General features: G+C 41.5%; 1 protein-coding gene across 2 annotated transcripts in view; it reads left to right on the top strand.

Annotated features, from left to right (window-relative positions):
• Positions 1–17,899, top strand: part of LOC105478856 (laminin subunit alpha 1) — a 164,823-nt gene that overhangs the window by 119,102 nt on the left and 27,822 nt on the right. For both annotated transcript variants that reach the window (XM_011736557.3, XM_024791959.2), the window contains exons 37-48: positions 1,826–2,036; positions 2,517–2,633; positions 2,760–2,923; positions 5,196–5,331; positions 5,839–5,932; positions 7,815–7,931; positions 9,697–9,879; positions 10,194–10,348; positions 11,998–12,141; positions 13,040–13,173; positions 15,206–15,356; positions 16,427–16,551. In XM_011736557.3, the coding sequence (XP_011734859.2) occupies positions 1,826–2,036; positions 2,517–2,633; positions 2,760–2,923; positions 5,196–5,331; positions 5,839–5,932; positions 7,815–7,931; positions 9,697–9,879; positions 10,194–10,348; positions 11,998–12,141; positions 13,040–13,173; positions 15,206–15,356; positions 16,427–16,551 (1,731 nt within the window). The remainder of the gene's footprint in view (positions 1–1,825; positions 2,037–2,516; positions 2,634–2,759; positions 2,924–5,195; positions 5,332–5,838; positions 5,933–7,814; positions 7,932–9,696; positions 9,880–10,193; positions 10,349–11,997; positions 12,142–13,039; positions 13,174–15,205; positions 15,357–16,426; positions 16,552–17,899) is intronic.

Raw genomic sequence — 17,899 nt, 5'->3', positions numbered from 1 at the left:
ATAGTAGAGTTACCTTATAGATGAAAATTTGGTTCCTATTTTGAACTTTATTTTCTTTTTGAGACAGGGTCTCACTCAGTCACCCAGGCTGGAGTGCAGTGGCACAATCTCAGCTCACTGCAGCCTCCACCTCCCAGGCTGAAGTGATTTTCCTACCTCAGCCTCCTGAGTAGCTGGGACTACAGGCATGTGCCACCACACCTGGCTAATTTATTTTAAATTTTCTTAGAGAGCTATCTCATTTAATAAAAGGAATAACAGATTCATGATCAGACATTAGAAATATATTGGGTTTATTGGTGTTTTCTTATGTATGTGTTTTAGTTCTTGTTGCCTGCTCATAATGCAAAGTCTTTACTATCATTAAAAATTGTAAGTATATCATTAAAAACTATAAGTCCTGATGTTATTCTAATAATGTCAGAGTTCAAATTTATATCCTTGACAAATGTTTTTGATCGTGTCTTAACCCGGTAACCTGACACCTGTGAAAGCTGAGGGCGTTTTACAAGGCATTTTCCATAGAATTTTTCAAAGTTCTCCTGACAAATTGAAATGAAGAGTTCATAGGATATTCCCCACCACTGCAAGGATTTGTAGTATGAAATTTTATTATTCTATGCAGCTATAAATTCAAAATTGATTTAAATAAGCAGTTTGATGGCATATTTATAAAGGCATAGGAAAAAAATCGTTTGATATTCTAAAGCTTGCGTTTATCCATGGTACAAATCATATCTTTTTGTCACTTTGAATTTGAAAGCTTTTATGAAATCTGCTGCTTCTTAACTAGCTGCAGAAAATCCTTTTACCATATATATAAATTGGTAAATTCACTGAATAGCCTTTCAATTTCTTGCTGTATTATATATAATGAAAGATGGCAGTTCCCATCAACACAGAATGTTGTCCCAATTTCCTGAATCCAGATTCATGGAGATGATCTTTTTCAATTCCATTACTAAAATGTATTAGAAAGTTTAAGTGTTCAGATTCTCACAAAGCCCACTGGACCCCAGTTTACCAGGAAATTTGGGGAGGAGGGGTTTAATGACTTTCATCATTTATAAAATCATCAGAGCTGATAAAAGAAGTAAAGCTTTGGGCCGGGCACGGTGACTCACGCCTGTAATCCCAGCACTTCGGGAGGCCAAGGCGGGCGGATCACCTCAGGTCAGGAGTTTGAGACCAACCTGGCCAACATGGTGAAACCCAAACCTTGTGTCTACTAAACAATACAAAAATTAGCTGGGTGTGATGGCAGGCACCTTAATCCCAGCTACTTGGGAGGCAGAGGCAGGAGAATCATTTAGCCCGGGAGGCAGAGGTTGCAGTGAGTTGAGATCAAGCCATTGCACTGAAACCTAGGGGACAAGAGTGAGACTTCTCTCAAAAAAAAAAAAAGAAGTAAAGCTTTGAAAGCTTCAAGACTTGTGCCTGCTCATGGTCATCCTAACCAGCTTAACTTGAAATACACCTGAGATGAAAGGTCACTGTGCCTGTACATTTCAGGAAACTATATGGGAACATGGAAGGTCACTGTGCACTTGTATAAATACCGTTTACTTCCTGGCATGAATAAATGTATCTGTGAGATGCACCACTTAAAAAAAAAGAAGACAATTTGTTAAGGATAAAATATAAACCTGCCATACCAGTAGCTATCTTAGAAAAATTGTTTCCATTCTTAAGAAGTTATGATGTATCACTTACAATTTCAAAAAGAGACTAGGCATAAATATGTAAAAATTTTTTCCACTATTATTTCAGAGATAGGAGTTTTGTTGGTCATTTACTTACTATGTGAACCATTCGTATTTATCAGGGCTGCTGAAGATTTATTGTCACAAATTCAGGAAAATTACCAAAAGCCGCTGGAAGAATTGGAGGTATTAAAAGAAGCAACAAGCCACCTCCTTTCAAGGCACAACAGTGAACTACAGGCGGCTGAGGTGCTTGTGAGGGAAGCCGAGGCAAAGACCGAGGAAAGCAACCACCTGCTGTTCATGGTCAATGCTAACCTGAGAGAATTCAGTGTGAGTCTCACTCTCTCTCTCCTTCTCAATTATAACGGGTAACAAAATACTCCAACGTAAGCAATTAAAAGTGAGCCCTGGTCTGGCCAGGTGGTTCGCGCCTGTAATCCCAGCACTTTGGGAGGCCGAGGCGAGCAGATCATGAGGTCAAGAGATGGAGACCATCCTGGCCAACATGGTGAAACCCCGTCTCTACTAAAAATACAAAAATTAGCTGGGCGTGGTTGCGCGCGCCTGTGGTCCCAGCTACTCGGGAGGCTGAGGCAGGAGAATCGCTTGAACTCGGGAGGTAGAGGTTGTAGTGAGCCGAGATTGCACCACCGCACTCCAGCCTGGCGACAGAATGAGACTCCATCTCAAAAGATAAAATAAAATAAAAGGGAGTCCCGTGCACTAACTTCTGCACATAGCATTAGGCACCAAAGGTCAGAGGCAGAGTTGCTTTTATGAAACATCCTTCAAATGCCGTTTCTGCTGCAGGATAAAAAGCTACATGTTCAAGAAGAACAAAATCTGACCTCAGAGCTCATTGCCCAAGGACGAGGACTGATAGATACTGCTGCTGTACAAACAGATGCTGTGCAAGATGCTCTAGAGGTGAGTTACCACTCAGCACGGCCACAGTACAGTTTTTAAAGAATCTTCACACATCTTGTCTATATGCACATGTATCTGTTATTAAATAGATGTGCATATATTTACAATATTAATTTCTCCATGTAGCACTTAGAGCATCACCAGGATACGCTACTTTTATGGTCTGCCAAAATCAGGCACCACGTAGATGACCTGGTCATGCACATGTCCCAAAGGAACGCGCTTGACCTGGTCTACAGCGCTGAGGACCATGCCGCTGAGTTCCAGAGACTGGCAGACGTTCTGGACAGGTAGGAACATGCCTTTGTGGGAATTCAAGAGTTTGCAATCTATTGATTAGAGAAAACAAAGATGGACGTTTTTTTCACAGTGATGGGTCACTCTTCCTTTGTGTAAAAATGAGCACTCCTGTTTTATTTACCTGGCAAGTTGGATTCCCTCGTGTCTGCTAACATAGTTTACCATTGGCCTACATATCTGATGGAAAAATGCAAATAATGGAATAAGACTTAAAACACATAGTATGCGGCCGGGCACAGTGGCTCATGCCTATAATCCCAGCACTTTGGGAGGCCGAGGCGGGCAGATCATGAGGTCAGGAGATCAAGACCATCCTGGCTAACACAGTGAAACCTGTCTCTACTAAAAATACAAAAAATTAGCCGGGCATGGTGGTGGGCGCCTGTAGTCCCAGCTACTCCGGAGGCTGAGGCAGGAGAATGGCGTGAACCCGGGAGGCGGAGCTTGCAGTGAGCTGAGATTGTGCCACTGTACTCCAGCCTGGGTGACAGAGCGAGACTCCGTCTCAAAAAAAAAAAAACATAGTAGGCTACAGTTTCAAGCCATCAGGTCTTTATTAAGCACCTACTGAGTGCTCAGAGCTTTGTTAGGTTGCAGGTGGGACAGAATGAGGTTATTAATTTCTTTACAGATCCGGCCTTTTTGGAGTGTATTATTTGGGTGGAGGATGTGGCTGTCCACTCTCTCCTATAGAAGTGTTGAGAGTCTCTTTTCCAATCCCTGAGAGATACCACCTCCAATTATTTTCTACTGCCTGAAAGTCTGCCATTGTAATACAATTACTTTAACTTATATTTTTTGGATATTTGAAAAATATGTACTCAACTTGCTAAAAATGCCTTTAAATGAGAAGCACAATTTTAGCCAGCCGTTTCAAACTTGTCTGCACACTGGAATCTTCTGGGGAGCTTCTTAAGACACCATTGCCTTCGTTCCTTAGCTGCCTTCCCCACAAAGGTTGTGACTTAATGGGACTGGGATGTAGCCTGGGTTTTGTGATTTTTTTTTAAACCCTAAGGTGATTCTAATGTGCAGCAAATGTGGGACCTGAAGTTTTAGGTGTTACCAGTGATTTACACAATACTGTGAGTTAATTGGTAAATTTCTTTCTTTAAAATTTGCTATGCATTATGGGTGACAAAGCTGACCACACTGGGAAGATGTATGTTCTTGTGTGTGCATGTTCTGTGGAAAGGGAAAGATGCGTGTCTCCTTATTTGAAAAATGCTGACATAAAAGATTAGTTCACACAACAAAAGCAATTAAAAATGATATGATAGAATATTGCATAAATTATGTGCTAAATTGAGTACTGCTTCCTAATATGTCTTGGGGATCAGTAGTGGAAAATGGCGTGAGATACTAGCTTCTCTCTTTTCATCAGTTTTCATCATTTCCCCCAGAGAAAAACATGTTCTGACTCCATACCTAGCTAAAACAAAATCTTTATTACTTTGTATGACTAGTAGAAGCAATTTGTTGTGATAACACGAAGTTAAATTAGTATATTTTATTTATAAATCATAGAATTTTGCCCGTCCAATAGTAACAAGCAATAACTGCTAATATTTGGTCTGGGAATTGCCCGACTCAATAACCTTGGAAAGAAAATGAAGTGAGTTACTCAGCAGGCAAAGATGTGCCCATTGCCAGACTTTATTTTCAAGATCGAGAGCACTGGATGACCTTGTGCCATGACCGGTTACCAAGTTCCTAAGTGACGTGCCCACTTGTTAGAATGATGTTGAGCTGATTGAAATATTAGCTGATCTTCCTCCAGAATTTCTAGTGAATTTTGTAAAATTGTCATGCCATTTGAGGGATAAGATTCAGCGACCTCAAGTATGCTTAGGAACACTTCTTGGAGGTTAACAAGTGTGTTGCAGGGAGTTTATAACCAATGCAAACATGCAACGGCACCCCAGACATGCACAGGGAGTTGGAACAGAGATTGAGGAATGCTGAGGGCAGCTTGTGGAAAGTGATGAATGGTTGTCTAAGGGAAACAGCAGTAGTCTCTTCTTGGGTATTGATTAAATAGCAGTTCTGAGTGTTATTGTGACAAAGTGGCTATGGCTTCTCAAAAATTGCTTTTGAAGTTACATGGGAACCCACAGGTTGTTATTTTTTATGGATGATACTCTTCTAAGGGGAAAGAAGATAGGAGGCTTTCAAGACTAGTAGGCATTTATGATTTTTGTGAGTGAATCGGCAAGTTTGATTTAGCTTATCATAACGTATCTAAATATGCTGCTTTGATAGTGGCCTTGAAAATGTCAGAAATGTGTCCCTGAATGCCACCAGTGCAGCCTATGTCCATTACAACATCCAGAACCTGATCGAAGAATCGGAGGAACTGGCCAAAGATGCTCACAGGACTGTGACTGAGATGAGCCTGGTAGGAAATGCCGTGGGCTTCTTTTTCTGGGCTCTGTGGGAGATTGTTCTGTACCCGGTTTGAACAGAGATCAGTGGCCCCCAATTCTGCCTATTAACATTCTTTTCTGGTGGAATCTGTTTCTGGCTTCTGTCATCATGTGATCTGTGCTTTAATTTTTTAAGATCATAAATACTTCTTTATACAGACTAGAAACCAGCGTAGAGATGAGAACAATCTCACATTTCCTTGAGCTAAAAATGATAATGCTACTTGATACCTACTGGAGACATTTTTCTTTAATTACAGTGAAAATCTCTATTGAATGGCTAGTTTCCTTCCTTATCTACTTAAAAATGTCTTTGTGTTCTCTTGCCTCAGCCATTTGAAATTGTCCCTACCTGGTACCTGGCTGACTTTCTTGCTGGGAATGTGGCTGGGGGCTACTCTGATGGAGTCACTTCCTCCATCCCCAGCAGGACTCCATCTGCCCTGCTCTCACCATGCTTAAGCGGTTCTGTTTTCCAGCTCTCAGAATCCCTTGTTTCTAATGGGAAAGCGGCCGTGCAGCGCAGCTCCAGATTTCTAAATGAAGGCGACAACCTCAGCAGGAAGCTTCCAGGTCAGCGTGTGGCTCGGACGGTGTAGACAGGCAGAGTGAGCGTGAGCATCTCGCTGAGCAACCTCTAAGAACGTTCTCTTTGCATGCAGCAACTTGAAACTTAGCATTTCTATGTCCTATTTATATTCCGATTTCCTATCATATAAACTTTCCTATCATGTAAACTTTCCTATCGTATAAACTTCCTATCACATCAACTTCATATAATTTGGCATTTTTATTCTAGTGATATCTGTTCCTTTATTGTGCAGTCATCTCTATCTTTAACCTGTTCTTAATCCTCCACTTGTCGCCTTAGCTTGGAGCCTTCACTGTTCTTCCTAGTGTCTCTTGGGTTATCTTTGATTGTGTGCGCTCCTTTATTTTTCCTTGAGGAGATATATTATGCTTGATATTTGTTTTACCTTTCTCATGGGACTAATATCATGTTAGACTCATGGTAGGTTCTCGTTTAATAATTATTACATTAAATCATAATTGATTTAGCCATTTTCCAAAAAATATCTATGCAGTTAATTTGTCCTAAAGTTTCAAGAAAGAATGACTTGGCATATGTAAGAGCAATCCATCCAATAAACATAAACCAAAATGGCATCAGGAATCTGTTATGAAAGAGAAACTATGTAGGCATACTTTTTTAATAACAAATAACACGCTTTCCATCTTAATATATTCTAATAGATCAAAAATACCAAGATTTCTGGAGGAGTAAATAGTGGGCCATACTCACAGCTCATTCCCTTTACAGGTGACTTACTTCCAAGTCTAACACTGGATCCTTCCACAACTGTCTGAACCAAAGGCTTGGATATGTGCATAAATTTTTTTTCTCATTGAGTGACACAATTTAAAATTTGTGTTGGCATCTCACAGTATCGAAAATGCATAATGTGTTGATGGGCTGTAATTTCAGTCTGTACAACTAGAGGTACTTCATAGGTAGTGAAATTGGGAGCTTGCTGGCAATTAAAATTTCATGTTTTCACCATGTGCTCAAAATCAAAATGTGATTTTATGTTATGAACAGAAATTTTAAAAGCAAAAGCTGTGATCAAACTTGAGAAGGAGGTTGAGTTGAGTTCCAGTTGGGTGGCCAGAAGGGAATAGAAGGGGATGGAGGATTGGCCAGAGATGCAGGTGGGAGACTATGAGGAAGACTCCCAGGTGGGAGCCCACCTTAGGGGTTTGACAACCCAGAGGAGAAAGGTGACCAAGATTCAGATGGGGATAGAAAGTTAGTGCATCTGATTAAGACTGAGTGACTTAAACACAGCTCTTGGTCCTTGAGCTCTAGTAAAATTGGACATGAAATTTAAGTAGAAATATTAGTGAGAAAGTCAACAAGCGAAGTAGAGAAAATGATTGAGCAAGCTAGAAACACATTCTTAATTTCTTTTTTTTTTCGAGATGGAGTCTTGCTCTTTCTCCCAGGCTGGAGTGCAGTGGCGCTATCTCGGCTCACTGTAAGCTCCGCCTCCCGGGTACACGCCATTCTCCCGCCTCAACCTCTCGAGTAGCTGGGACTACAGGCATCTGCCAGCAGGCTTGGCTAATTTTGTGTGTGTGTGTGTGTGTGTGTGTGTATTTTTAGTAGAGACAGGGTTTCACCGTGTTAGCCAGGCTGGTCTCAATCTCCTGACCTCGTGATCCACCCGCCTCAGCCTCCCAAAGTGCTGGGATTACAGGCGTGAGCCACCGCGTCCGGCCCACACTCTTAATTTCTATAATGAATGTTGCTCAGTCTTGCTGGAAAAACTGTCAATATTGGGAGTCTCTTTAGAAAGCTATGAATTCTGTAGATGGTCAAGAATGACAAAGCTGTTGCCTAGGCAACCTTTTAGTAGGCTAACCTGAAAGGAAACATTTTTCTCCCTTTAAATAGTTATTGCATTGGAACTGAGTGAACTGAGAAATAAGACAAACAGATTTCAAGAGAATGCTGATGAAATTACCAGGCAGACCAATGAATCAGTCTTGATACTCAGAGCAATTCCTGAAGGTAAGTGGAAAAGACGTTCTTCTTTAAATCACGTCTTCTTACTGTAAAAGCATCACTCAGGAGCGTAAGGAAGTCCCGCCTCAAGACTGGTCAAGGCGCTAGCTCAAAAATGAGACTAAGATTGACAAAATTTTTACTTGGAAAGGAATAAGACTTCGAAATGAAAATCATTGGTTTTTAAAATAACATCACAATATTTGCATCAAACTGCTAGAATTTATAATCTTAAAAACAGAGATTGCATAGTACCATCTGAATTGCTTACTTTTGAAATGCTTCACACATTGCTTAGAGGAAGAAGGACCATTGAAAGAAGTCAGCAAGTAAAGAAGCTGGAATGTGCTTTACCTGCCTAAGGGGAAAATGCTAGATTCATTATCAGTGTGGCAAACTGAAGACTGCTTGCTTGGCCGTCTTCCTTAGCGAGGCAGTAAAACATTAGGCTCACTGATCACTTTAATACTGATGGTTTAGAAATGTGGTATTCTTGAAAATTTTAAATAGGTTAATTTTTTTAAGTCTAATACAAATGAATTGCGCTACACCTCAAACTTCTCTTTTGTTCTTTTGTTGTCTTTTACTTCTAAAGTTTCTATTGTTTTATAGAGACCAGGTCTTGCTATGTTGCCCAGATTGGCCTTGAATTCTTGGCCTCAAGCGACCCTCTTGCCTTGGTCTCCCAAAATGCTGGATTACAAGCGTGAGCCACTGTGCCCATCCTCCTTTTTTGCTTAATAAACATCTTTTGAAAAAGTTTTATAAAGTGCTCAAAGGAGTACTTTAAAAGTGCTTTAAAGCCCTTAAAAACAAGAAGCCCAAAGTCCTTCTGTCTGCAGGGCTTCTGTGTGTAAGCATGGAGTCACCTGGGGAAACGGGGCGTGCTGCGTTGGGCTTACTTCTTGCCTTGAAACAATGAAGCATTTTCTGATCTGGAAGACTTTTTTTTCCTTTTCTTTTTTTATAAGGATGCCATGTATATTTTGACTAAATGCTTAATAACATTTTTATTTGAAAATAATTTTGAGCTTACAGAAAAGTTGCAAGGAAAGTAAAAAGGCCACCTGTATACCCTTTTTCCAGCTTTTTCTGCGGTAAATGTTTTGCCCCACTTGTGATTAAATGCTTCAAAAATGAATGATAGTGTCTTTTAAAAATCCTCACCCAGATTTTCTAGAATAACTGAATTCTAATTTACCTTGAGTGGCTGTTTAGCCTTTATTCTGCTGTTACTTCTAGCAGCCAGTTGATGCTATGGGCAAATACCTCTTCCTGTAACTTAAGACATTCCCACCTCAGCTGCAGAACTAGGATCCAAATCCTTAGTATCCAGACATGAAAGGAGGTGGAGAACATGTTTCATGAAGGTGAGAAGGGGGTGATGGAAAAGGACCCAAATAAAGAAATGTAGCTGATTAAGATGTAAGACACAGATCACACGGCGATTGGTCATTACTTTTGTGATCTCATTGTGTACTGAAATCATATTCCAGAGAAGTATTAACAAAAATTATTTCATTTGTCCCTAAAAGGGGATAGTAGAGCATAAGATATGCAGTTTTAATATTGCCATTAGAAACAAGAAGCTCTTAGGTCATTGACCCCTGCCCGAAAGAAAAAAAAAGCAAACAAGCCAGCCTCAGTTTGTGTTGAGCATCAGTAATATGACAATAATGTATTTCTGTGCAAAATTACATTTGTTGTAGTTTTATTCTTTTCTCTGTGTGTAAGCAGCAAAAGTGCATGCTTGTGTATACATTTATTTTAGATAGAAGAGACAAAGGAGCCAAAACCAAAGAGCTGGCCACGTCTGCAAGCCATAGCGCGGTGAGCACGCTGAGGGACGTGGCAGGGCTGAGCCAGGAGCTGCTGAGCACATCTGCCAGCCTGTCCAGGGTCAACGCCACATTACAAGAGACACACCAGCTTCTGCAGGACTCCACCATGGCCAGTATGTCAGTGCCCTTCCTTCCAGTCATGACCATCTGTGTCATGCAGACATGGAGCTAGCTAAGTACACAGTGGTGCGTTGTTCACAACTTTCCTGAAAAGTAGCAGTATGCCAATGTCTGGATTAGCCTTTATAAAGAAAAGGGCCTTAGTCTATGCATGCTACTGGTGCAGTTTTCATCTTAGTACCAAAATGTCATGGATTTGATTATTAGGGTGTTGTTTTACCCAGTGCATTCTTAATGGACAATTAATTATCTTGTTTTTCCCTCTCCCCAACTTTCTTGCCACCCCTTGCCTTCTTGTATTTGTTAGCTCTGTTGGCTGGAAGAAAAGTCAAAGACGTGGAAACTCAAGCCAACCTTTTGTTTGATCGGTTGAAGCCTTTGAAGATGTTAGAAGAGAATCTGAGCAGAAACTTATCAGAAATTAAACTGCTCATCAGCCAGGCCCGGAAACAAGCAGCTTCTGTGAGTTTGGGGCCCCGTGGCTTTCATCACTGGGCTCTCAGTCATGTGGAATCCCAGGGAATTCAGGCAGACGTGGCTCTCAGCCACACTACGTCCCTTAGGCCTTGCAAAGACCCAGATCCCAATAATCCGGGCTTCCTCACAGCCCTGTCTTGGTATATTTAAAGCCAATAACTAGCTTCATTTTCTTTGAGTTCTGCTTTTATTCAACATGCTTCAAAATGTTGTTAGCAAAGAGATTTCCATGTCTTTATGGAGATTTATCATTATAGACTAAATTTAAAACTATTAGCCTGGATAGTGCAGAACATGTCGAATCTACATGTTAACATTACTCTAAGTTTATGGGTTGCATATGGTGTTATTTCTTCATTTTACCAACTTAGTTTTAATAATCCAAGTATTCTTTAAAGTGTTTGTGTAGTATGGGCCTCATCCTTGAGGTGTCTGAGAAAACAATTTGTATGCAACAAAGGCTGCACAAATCCAGGTCACTAAGTGCCTGAGGCACTGGCCACCTAGAACAGTTCACACGTGAGAAGATGTTTTACCTGTGGCACATGGCACTGGCTGTGCCCTAAGGGAAAAAGTTTCCTTTTGAGAGAATGTGCAATCGTCATGTGACTGGGGACTTCCAGAGGATGAATGCAGCCTCTGGGCTTGCATTTGTCCACCTCATGCTTTCTAGGGAAGAGAAAGGAGCACAAGCTCTGTCTTTTCCTCTCAAGTGTCCTTGCTATTGGAAAAGGAATGTTGGTTTCCATGAGCTCTGGCTTGCATCTGTTTCAGTTACAGTTGCTAAATAAATATAGGCTGGGCATGGTAGCTCACATCCATAACTCCCACAATTTGGGAGGTTGAGGTGGGAGGATTGCTTGAGGCCAGGAGTTTGAGATGACCCTAGGAAACATAATGAGATCCTGTCTCTGCTAAAAAAAAAAATCATAATAGCCGGGCTTGGTGGTGTGAACCTGTAGTCCCAGCTACTCAGGAGGCTGAGGCAGGAGGATTGCTCGAGCCTAGGAGTTCAAGGCTGCAGTGAGCTATGATCACGCCATTTGCACTTCAGCCTGGGCGACAGAGCAAGACCCTAAATAAATAAATAAATAAATAAATAAATAAATAAATAAATGTAAGCCCAAGGAATGCTTCTTGATGCTATGGTTAATACCAAACTTATACTCTTTAAGACTAATGTAAGATACATATGCAAAGAATTACTAATCAAAGAAATATGTCGTAAGTACAATAATTGCTCTATAAATATCTGCTGAGTGAATAAATATATTACCTCTCCATTTATTCACCAGATGATTATCAAATATCCTCTTTGTGTCAGGCAGAAAGATTCCAAGGTGATAAAATCCTTGTCTTTAAGGAATTAAATCTTATGTGAGCAAGACAGTTTCCTATATAAAATAACTTATTAAAAACTAACACTGATTTTCTCATATTTAAACACTTTACCAAATGAAATCATTTTTATTACCATCTGATATGTCACTTCATGAAACATGAACCATTGTGTATTAACAAGAGAGGAAGCCTGCCTCAGTGAAAATTCATGACAGAATAGCGTTGTTGAGCTGCTGGTGAGCTGCTGGTGTGCGTCACTAAATGATGAGGACACTTTCATTTTCCTTCTACAGATTAAAGTCGCCGTGTCTGCAGACAGAGATTGCATCCGGGCCTACCAGCCTCAGATTTCCTCTACTAACTACAACACCTTAACACTAAATGTTAAGACACAGGAACCCGACAATCTTCTCTTCTACCTCGGTAGCAGCACCTCTGTAAGTGATGGACATTTGGAAAGCAGCACTGAATTTTTTATGCACTTCTAGATTTTTCTGAATTTTCACTTATTTGGTGGAAAAAAAAAGGGGGGGGGGCCTTAGCGAAGTCTCTAAATCTCCCATAGGGACTAACCTTTGTTAAAATGGTAGCATTAGGTTACAAATGAGCAAACGACCAAATTGAAAGCCTGTGAGAAGGGAAGTGACATTTCTGAAGGACGCCATCTTAACTGCAAGCCCTGGCGATGGAACGTTTTTGTGATTCCCCCAGTGACCCCTGGAGTGACTATCAGAATTGTCAAGCTGCTGTCAGGTTTTTCTTGCCAAGAATTCCAGTGGTCCCCAGATGGCAAGTGCCTGTGGAAGGTCTTTGATACCTTGGCTGTGCCAGTGAGAACAGGTCAGAAGCCTTGGGTGTGTAGGGCAGAAAATGTTAACAAGCACATAGAGTGTCTGAAATGTCTTCAGGAGATAAGATGCAAAGCACAGGCAAGCCTGTGACAGGGGTGGGACCTCATGGCTCCTGTCTTAATGCATGTTTCACATCCATTTCTTACCTTGGACACTGGGCAAACAAGCAAGCTCAGTGCCTTCCCTGGTGCTCCTGCTGGACTGCCTGTGACCCGCAGCGAATTTTCCCGGGGACTCTATGGGAGGTATTGAGGAGGACCAGGCCAGGCACGCAGGGAGGCGCTAATGTCCCCGGGGCTGTGAGTCATGCCCCAGCTCCAGGGAGGGGACCATTTCAAACAATAGAAAATAGATTTGGGGGTTTTGCTTTTTATTTATTTATTTTTCAGAATAGAGAAAACACCGTAAGAATTGACTCTGTAAAGTGTGGTGGTGGTTGGCAAACAGTGTGTAAACTGATCCCCTTTCATGCCCCGCCCCCCAGTCTGATTTCCTTGCAGTGGAGATGCGGCGAGGGAAAGTGGCCTTCCTGTGGGACCTGGGCTCCGGCTCCACACGCTTGGAGTTTCCAGACTTTCCCATTGATGACAGCAGATGGCACAGTATCCATGTGGCCAGGTAGTAGAGAATGTTCTCTCAGAGCACCTCTCTTTTTTAAAGTGTGTCTCATAAGTAATTACACGCTTGTAACGTCATATAATAGGCTTTGAAACTTCTGGAAAGTCAGATTATAACCAAACAATACTTGGTTTAGGTTAGCTGTAGAAGTAAGCATTTGTGGCCGGTGGCTCACACCTGTAATCCCAGCACTTTGGGAGGCCGAGACGGGTGGATCACCTGAGGTCAGGAGTTTGAGACCAGCCTGGCCAGCACGGTGAAACCCCATCTCTACTAAAAATACAAAAATTAGCTGGGCGTGGTGGTAGGTGCCTGTAATCCCAGCTACTCAAGAGGCTGAGGCAGGAGAATTGCTTGAACCCAGGAGGCGGAGGTTGCAGTGAGTGGAGGTCGCACCACTGCACTCCAGCCTGGGCGACAGAGCTAGACTCCATCTCAAAAAACAAAGAAAAAGAAGAAATAAGCATTTGTTACAAATGACAGAACTTCTTTTTTAAGGCTGAATAATAGTATTCCATTGTGTATATTTGTATAAAAGCACATTTTCTTTATCCATTCGTGTACAAAACCACATTTTCTTTATCCATTGATGGTTAATCATTCTACATCATATCCAAAAATCATAACATCATTTTGCATCTCAGAAGTATATACAACTATAATTTGACAATATATAATAAAAAGTAATTTGGCCGGGCGCGGTGGCTCAAGCCTGTAATCCCAGCACTTTGGGAGGCCAAGACGGGCGGATCACGAGGTCAGGAGATCGAGACCATCCTGGCTAACATGTGCAACCCCGTCTCTACTAAAAAATACAAAAAACTAGCTGGGTGAGGTGGCGGGCGCCTGTAGTACAGGCGCAGCTACACGGGAGGCTGAGGCAAGAGAATGGCATAAACCCGAGAGGCGGAGCTTGCAGTGAGCTGAGATCCGGCCACTGCACTCCAGCCTGGACGACAGAGCCAGACTCCGTCTCAAAAAAAAAAAAAAAAAAAAAAGGTAATTCAAAAAATTTTTTTACATTAAGGTTTGGATTTTTTTCTTACTGCAGGAGAAACAAACTTACCAAAATCAACAATCAGAAGAAGAAAAAACTGAAAAGCTTAGGTTACCCTTAGAATGTCTAAAATGTCTAAAAGTTTAGGTTATCTTTAGAGACGAGGCATGGTGGCTCACTCCTATAATCCCAGTGCTTCGGGAGGCCGAGGAGGGAGGATTATTTGAACAACAAGGAGTTTGAGGTTAGCCTGGACAACATAGTGAGACCCTGTCTCTAAAAAAATTAAAAATGTATCCAGGCACGGTGGAGTGTGCCTGTAGTCCCAGCTACTCAGGAGACTCAGGCGGGAAATTGCTGGAGCACAGGAGGTCGAGGCTGCAGTGAGCAATGATCACACCGCTGTGTTCCAGTCTGAGTGACAGAGCAAGACCCTGCCTCTAAAAAAATTTAAAAATACAGAATGTTACTTTTAGAAAGTCTATGTGTAAGGCAGCCAACCTGGTAAACTTCCTCAGGAGAGAGGTGTAAGGTGTGGCATGGTAGACATTGCATGTGGCTGGCAGCACATTGCACGTAGACAAGGACCGAAAATAATGATGCAGGTAGGGGGGTGCATTTTCTTAAAATTCAGGCACAAAGCAAAATTCTTTTAAAATCCTTCTCCAGAGGTAATCACTTTTGAGCAGCTTTAAGTATATGTTTTCACTTTTCTATAATATTATGGTTTGTTGGGATTTTTTTTTTTATTTACAAAATGGGGTAGTATTTACGGAGTAGACATGTCTTCGGATACAGTTTAGCTCATGTCAAATGTTTTAAGCAGGGACGCAACATGATGAAATTTCTGTTTCAGAAGAGCGACTCTTGAAGATTTGGGGCAGTAGGCAAGACTGGAAGCCAGGAGGCCAGCAGGGGGCGCTGTTGCAGGGCTCTTGGGGAGAAGCAGATGGTGGGTGTGAAGGAAACATGGGGATGTATGTGCGCCAACTGGAAATTCTGAAAGTTCCTTTTGCAATTCTTTGTGACCCTTAGATTTGGAAACATTGGTTCACTGAGTGTAAAGGAAATGAGCTCAAATCAAAAGCCACCAGCAAAAACAAGTAAATCCCCTGGGACAGCTAATGTTCTGGATGTAAACAATTCAACACTCATGTTTGTTGGAGGTCTTGGAGGACAAATCAAGGTAACATTCTGAAAGTTCTTCTGAACAGGACTGATTGACTGATTTTACCTATGTATAAAAGTCATGGGCTGAGCGTGGTGGCTCATGCCTGTAATCCCAGCACTTTGGGAGGCTGAGGTGGGCGGATCACCTGAGGTCTAGAGTTCAAGACCAGCCTGACCAACATGGAGAAACCCTGTCTCTACTAAAAATACAAAATTAGCCAGGGGTGGTGGTGCGTGCCTGTAATCCCAGCTACTCAGGAGGCTGAGGCAGGAGAATCACTTGAACCCCGGGAGGTAGAGGTTGCAGTGAGCTGAGATCGTGCCCTTGCACTCCAGCCAGGGCAACAGAAGTGAAACTCCGTCTCAAAAAAAAAAAAAAAAAGGCATATGTTTAGATGGTTGAATATATACTAGGCAGATGAAGATGTTTCTGCTTCTTTTGTTTTGCTGCCTGACAGTTCCTCTGCACAATTAGGCTGGTTTTGCACAGTAAAGGGTGATGCTTAATCAGTAGCATAAATGGAGAAAAAGCCAATGGCTCATCTTGCTGTTTGGGTTTCTTTCCCAGTGATGAACAGGAAATTCAATGCTCCATGTTAATTTCTGTAAGGTTTCTTTATCTCTAGTCTAGCTCTAGTTAGTGGTTGATTAATACTAATTAGTGTTTAGCAAGAAAGCCCTCCATATTTATTTTATTATATCAGTTCTCCTCTCTCCAAATATAATTGCATTTTTTGGACCTGGATCAATGCTCTGAAGTGGAGTCCAGGTCTCAGGTCCAGCTGGGCCCTCACTACCAATCACATTCTTTGGCTGTCTGTTTTCTCACCCATGCAACACGGTTTTCTCCATCAACCCTAGTCGCTGAGATGATCTTTAAGATCCTGCCCAGTTGTCACTCATTCTAGGATTCCACTTCATAACTGGAAGGAAATCCAGTGATTACAAACTGGCCTTTTTTCTAATGTTGTTCTCTCAAAATTTGGATCTGTTAGATTGAAGCTCCCAGGGAGAAGTTTTGTGCACTTGGAGAATGTATTTTGCTTCGTCAGCTATGTATTGGTTATGTTTGCTTGTTTGCATTAGAAATCTCCTGCTGTGAAGGTTACTCATTTTAAAGGCTGCTTGGGAGAGGCCTTCCTGAATGGAAAATCCATCGGCCTATGGAACTATATCGAAAGGGAAGGCAAGTGCCACGGGTGCTTTGGAAGGTAAGATGTACTCATGGTTTAGCACATAGTATGCCATTCTGTTAACATCTGAGAAGTGCTGAAATAATTTATTAATACATGTACCTCAAGGGAGGACAGAATTTGTGATATCACTGGTAGGTGTTTAGCTGCCAATTACAAAACCATGCTTTTTTTCACACGTTTGTTGTCAAAAAAAATCATCCTGTGACATTGGTATAATGTAGATTTTACCAATCTACATTATATTATTATATTATATTGTCAAATGGTATAATGTAGATTAGTTACTGAGAGAAGCACGGGTATCATTTTTAATCCTTTAAAAAGAAGTGCTCTTTTTCCTATGGCTTGTATGCTTTGATCATGAATCATAAACCCTAAAGGTTTCAGACAATTTCTCGAACAGCCTTCTGTCTCAGAGAGCCACAACCAAATCTTTAGAAATCACTGTACATTTTTATTTTGAAAACATCTCCAAGGATAAGAATTTTTTCTTGTGTGGTCAATTTTTACAGATAAGTACTTCCCAATTCCGGACCAAGTACTTCCCAATTCCGGACCAGGTACTTCCCAATTCCAGATCAAGTACTTCCCAATTCCGGACCAAGTACTTCCCAATTCCGGACCAAGTTCTGTAATTCCAGAAATAAACTGCATTAGGAAATAGAGAAAAACGAGTATCTTTCTGCATATATTGATATAAAGGCATTCAAGGACTTAACCTTACCAAGTGCAACATCTTCACCCCCCACCCATTATTTTATAACAAAATAACTGCAACCCCTTAAGTATATAAAACCTGTTTTCCATCACTTTAGTAATTAAGACAATAAATTGCCTTTTTCCATTAGAGAAATGTAACATCTGATATAATTTCTCTTGTCTAATGGGCTGCTCTGTCCAGATGGATATCTGCAATTAACAGTGAGCAGTGGCAAGATCAGTTAAAGCAACTTACAGCACATTTAGAAACTCACGGGTGAATTTTTCATTTTGTCATTGTCAGGTCTATAGTTTAAGCCTTCTCTTTTTCCCCTTAAAAAGTTAGGACCAGGCGGGCATGGTGGCTCATGCCTGTAATCCCAGCACTTTAGGAGGCCGAGGCGGGCGGATCACCTGAGGTCAGGAGTTCGATACCAGCCTGATCAATATGGTGAAACTCTGTCTCTACTAAAAATACAAAAATTAGCTGGGCATAGTGGCACATGCATGTAGTTCCAGCTACTTGGAAGGCTGAGGCAGGAGAATTGCTTGAACCCAGGAGGCAGAGGTTGCAGTGAGCCAAGATTGTGCCACTGCACTCCAGCATGGGTGACAGAGCAGCAAGACTCCGTCTCAAAAAAAAAAAAAAAAGAAAAAAATTGGG

Source organism: Macaca nemestrina, chromosome 19 (genome assembly GCF_043159975.1).
Source record: "Macaca nemestrina isolate mMacNem1 chromosome 19, mMacNem.hap1, whole genome shotgun sequence".
Lineage (NCBI taxonomy): Eukaryota > Metazoa > Chordata > Mammalia > Primates > Cercopithecidae > Macaca > Macaca nemestrina.
This window is presented reverse-complemented; position numbering and strand designations above follow the sequence as displayed.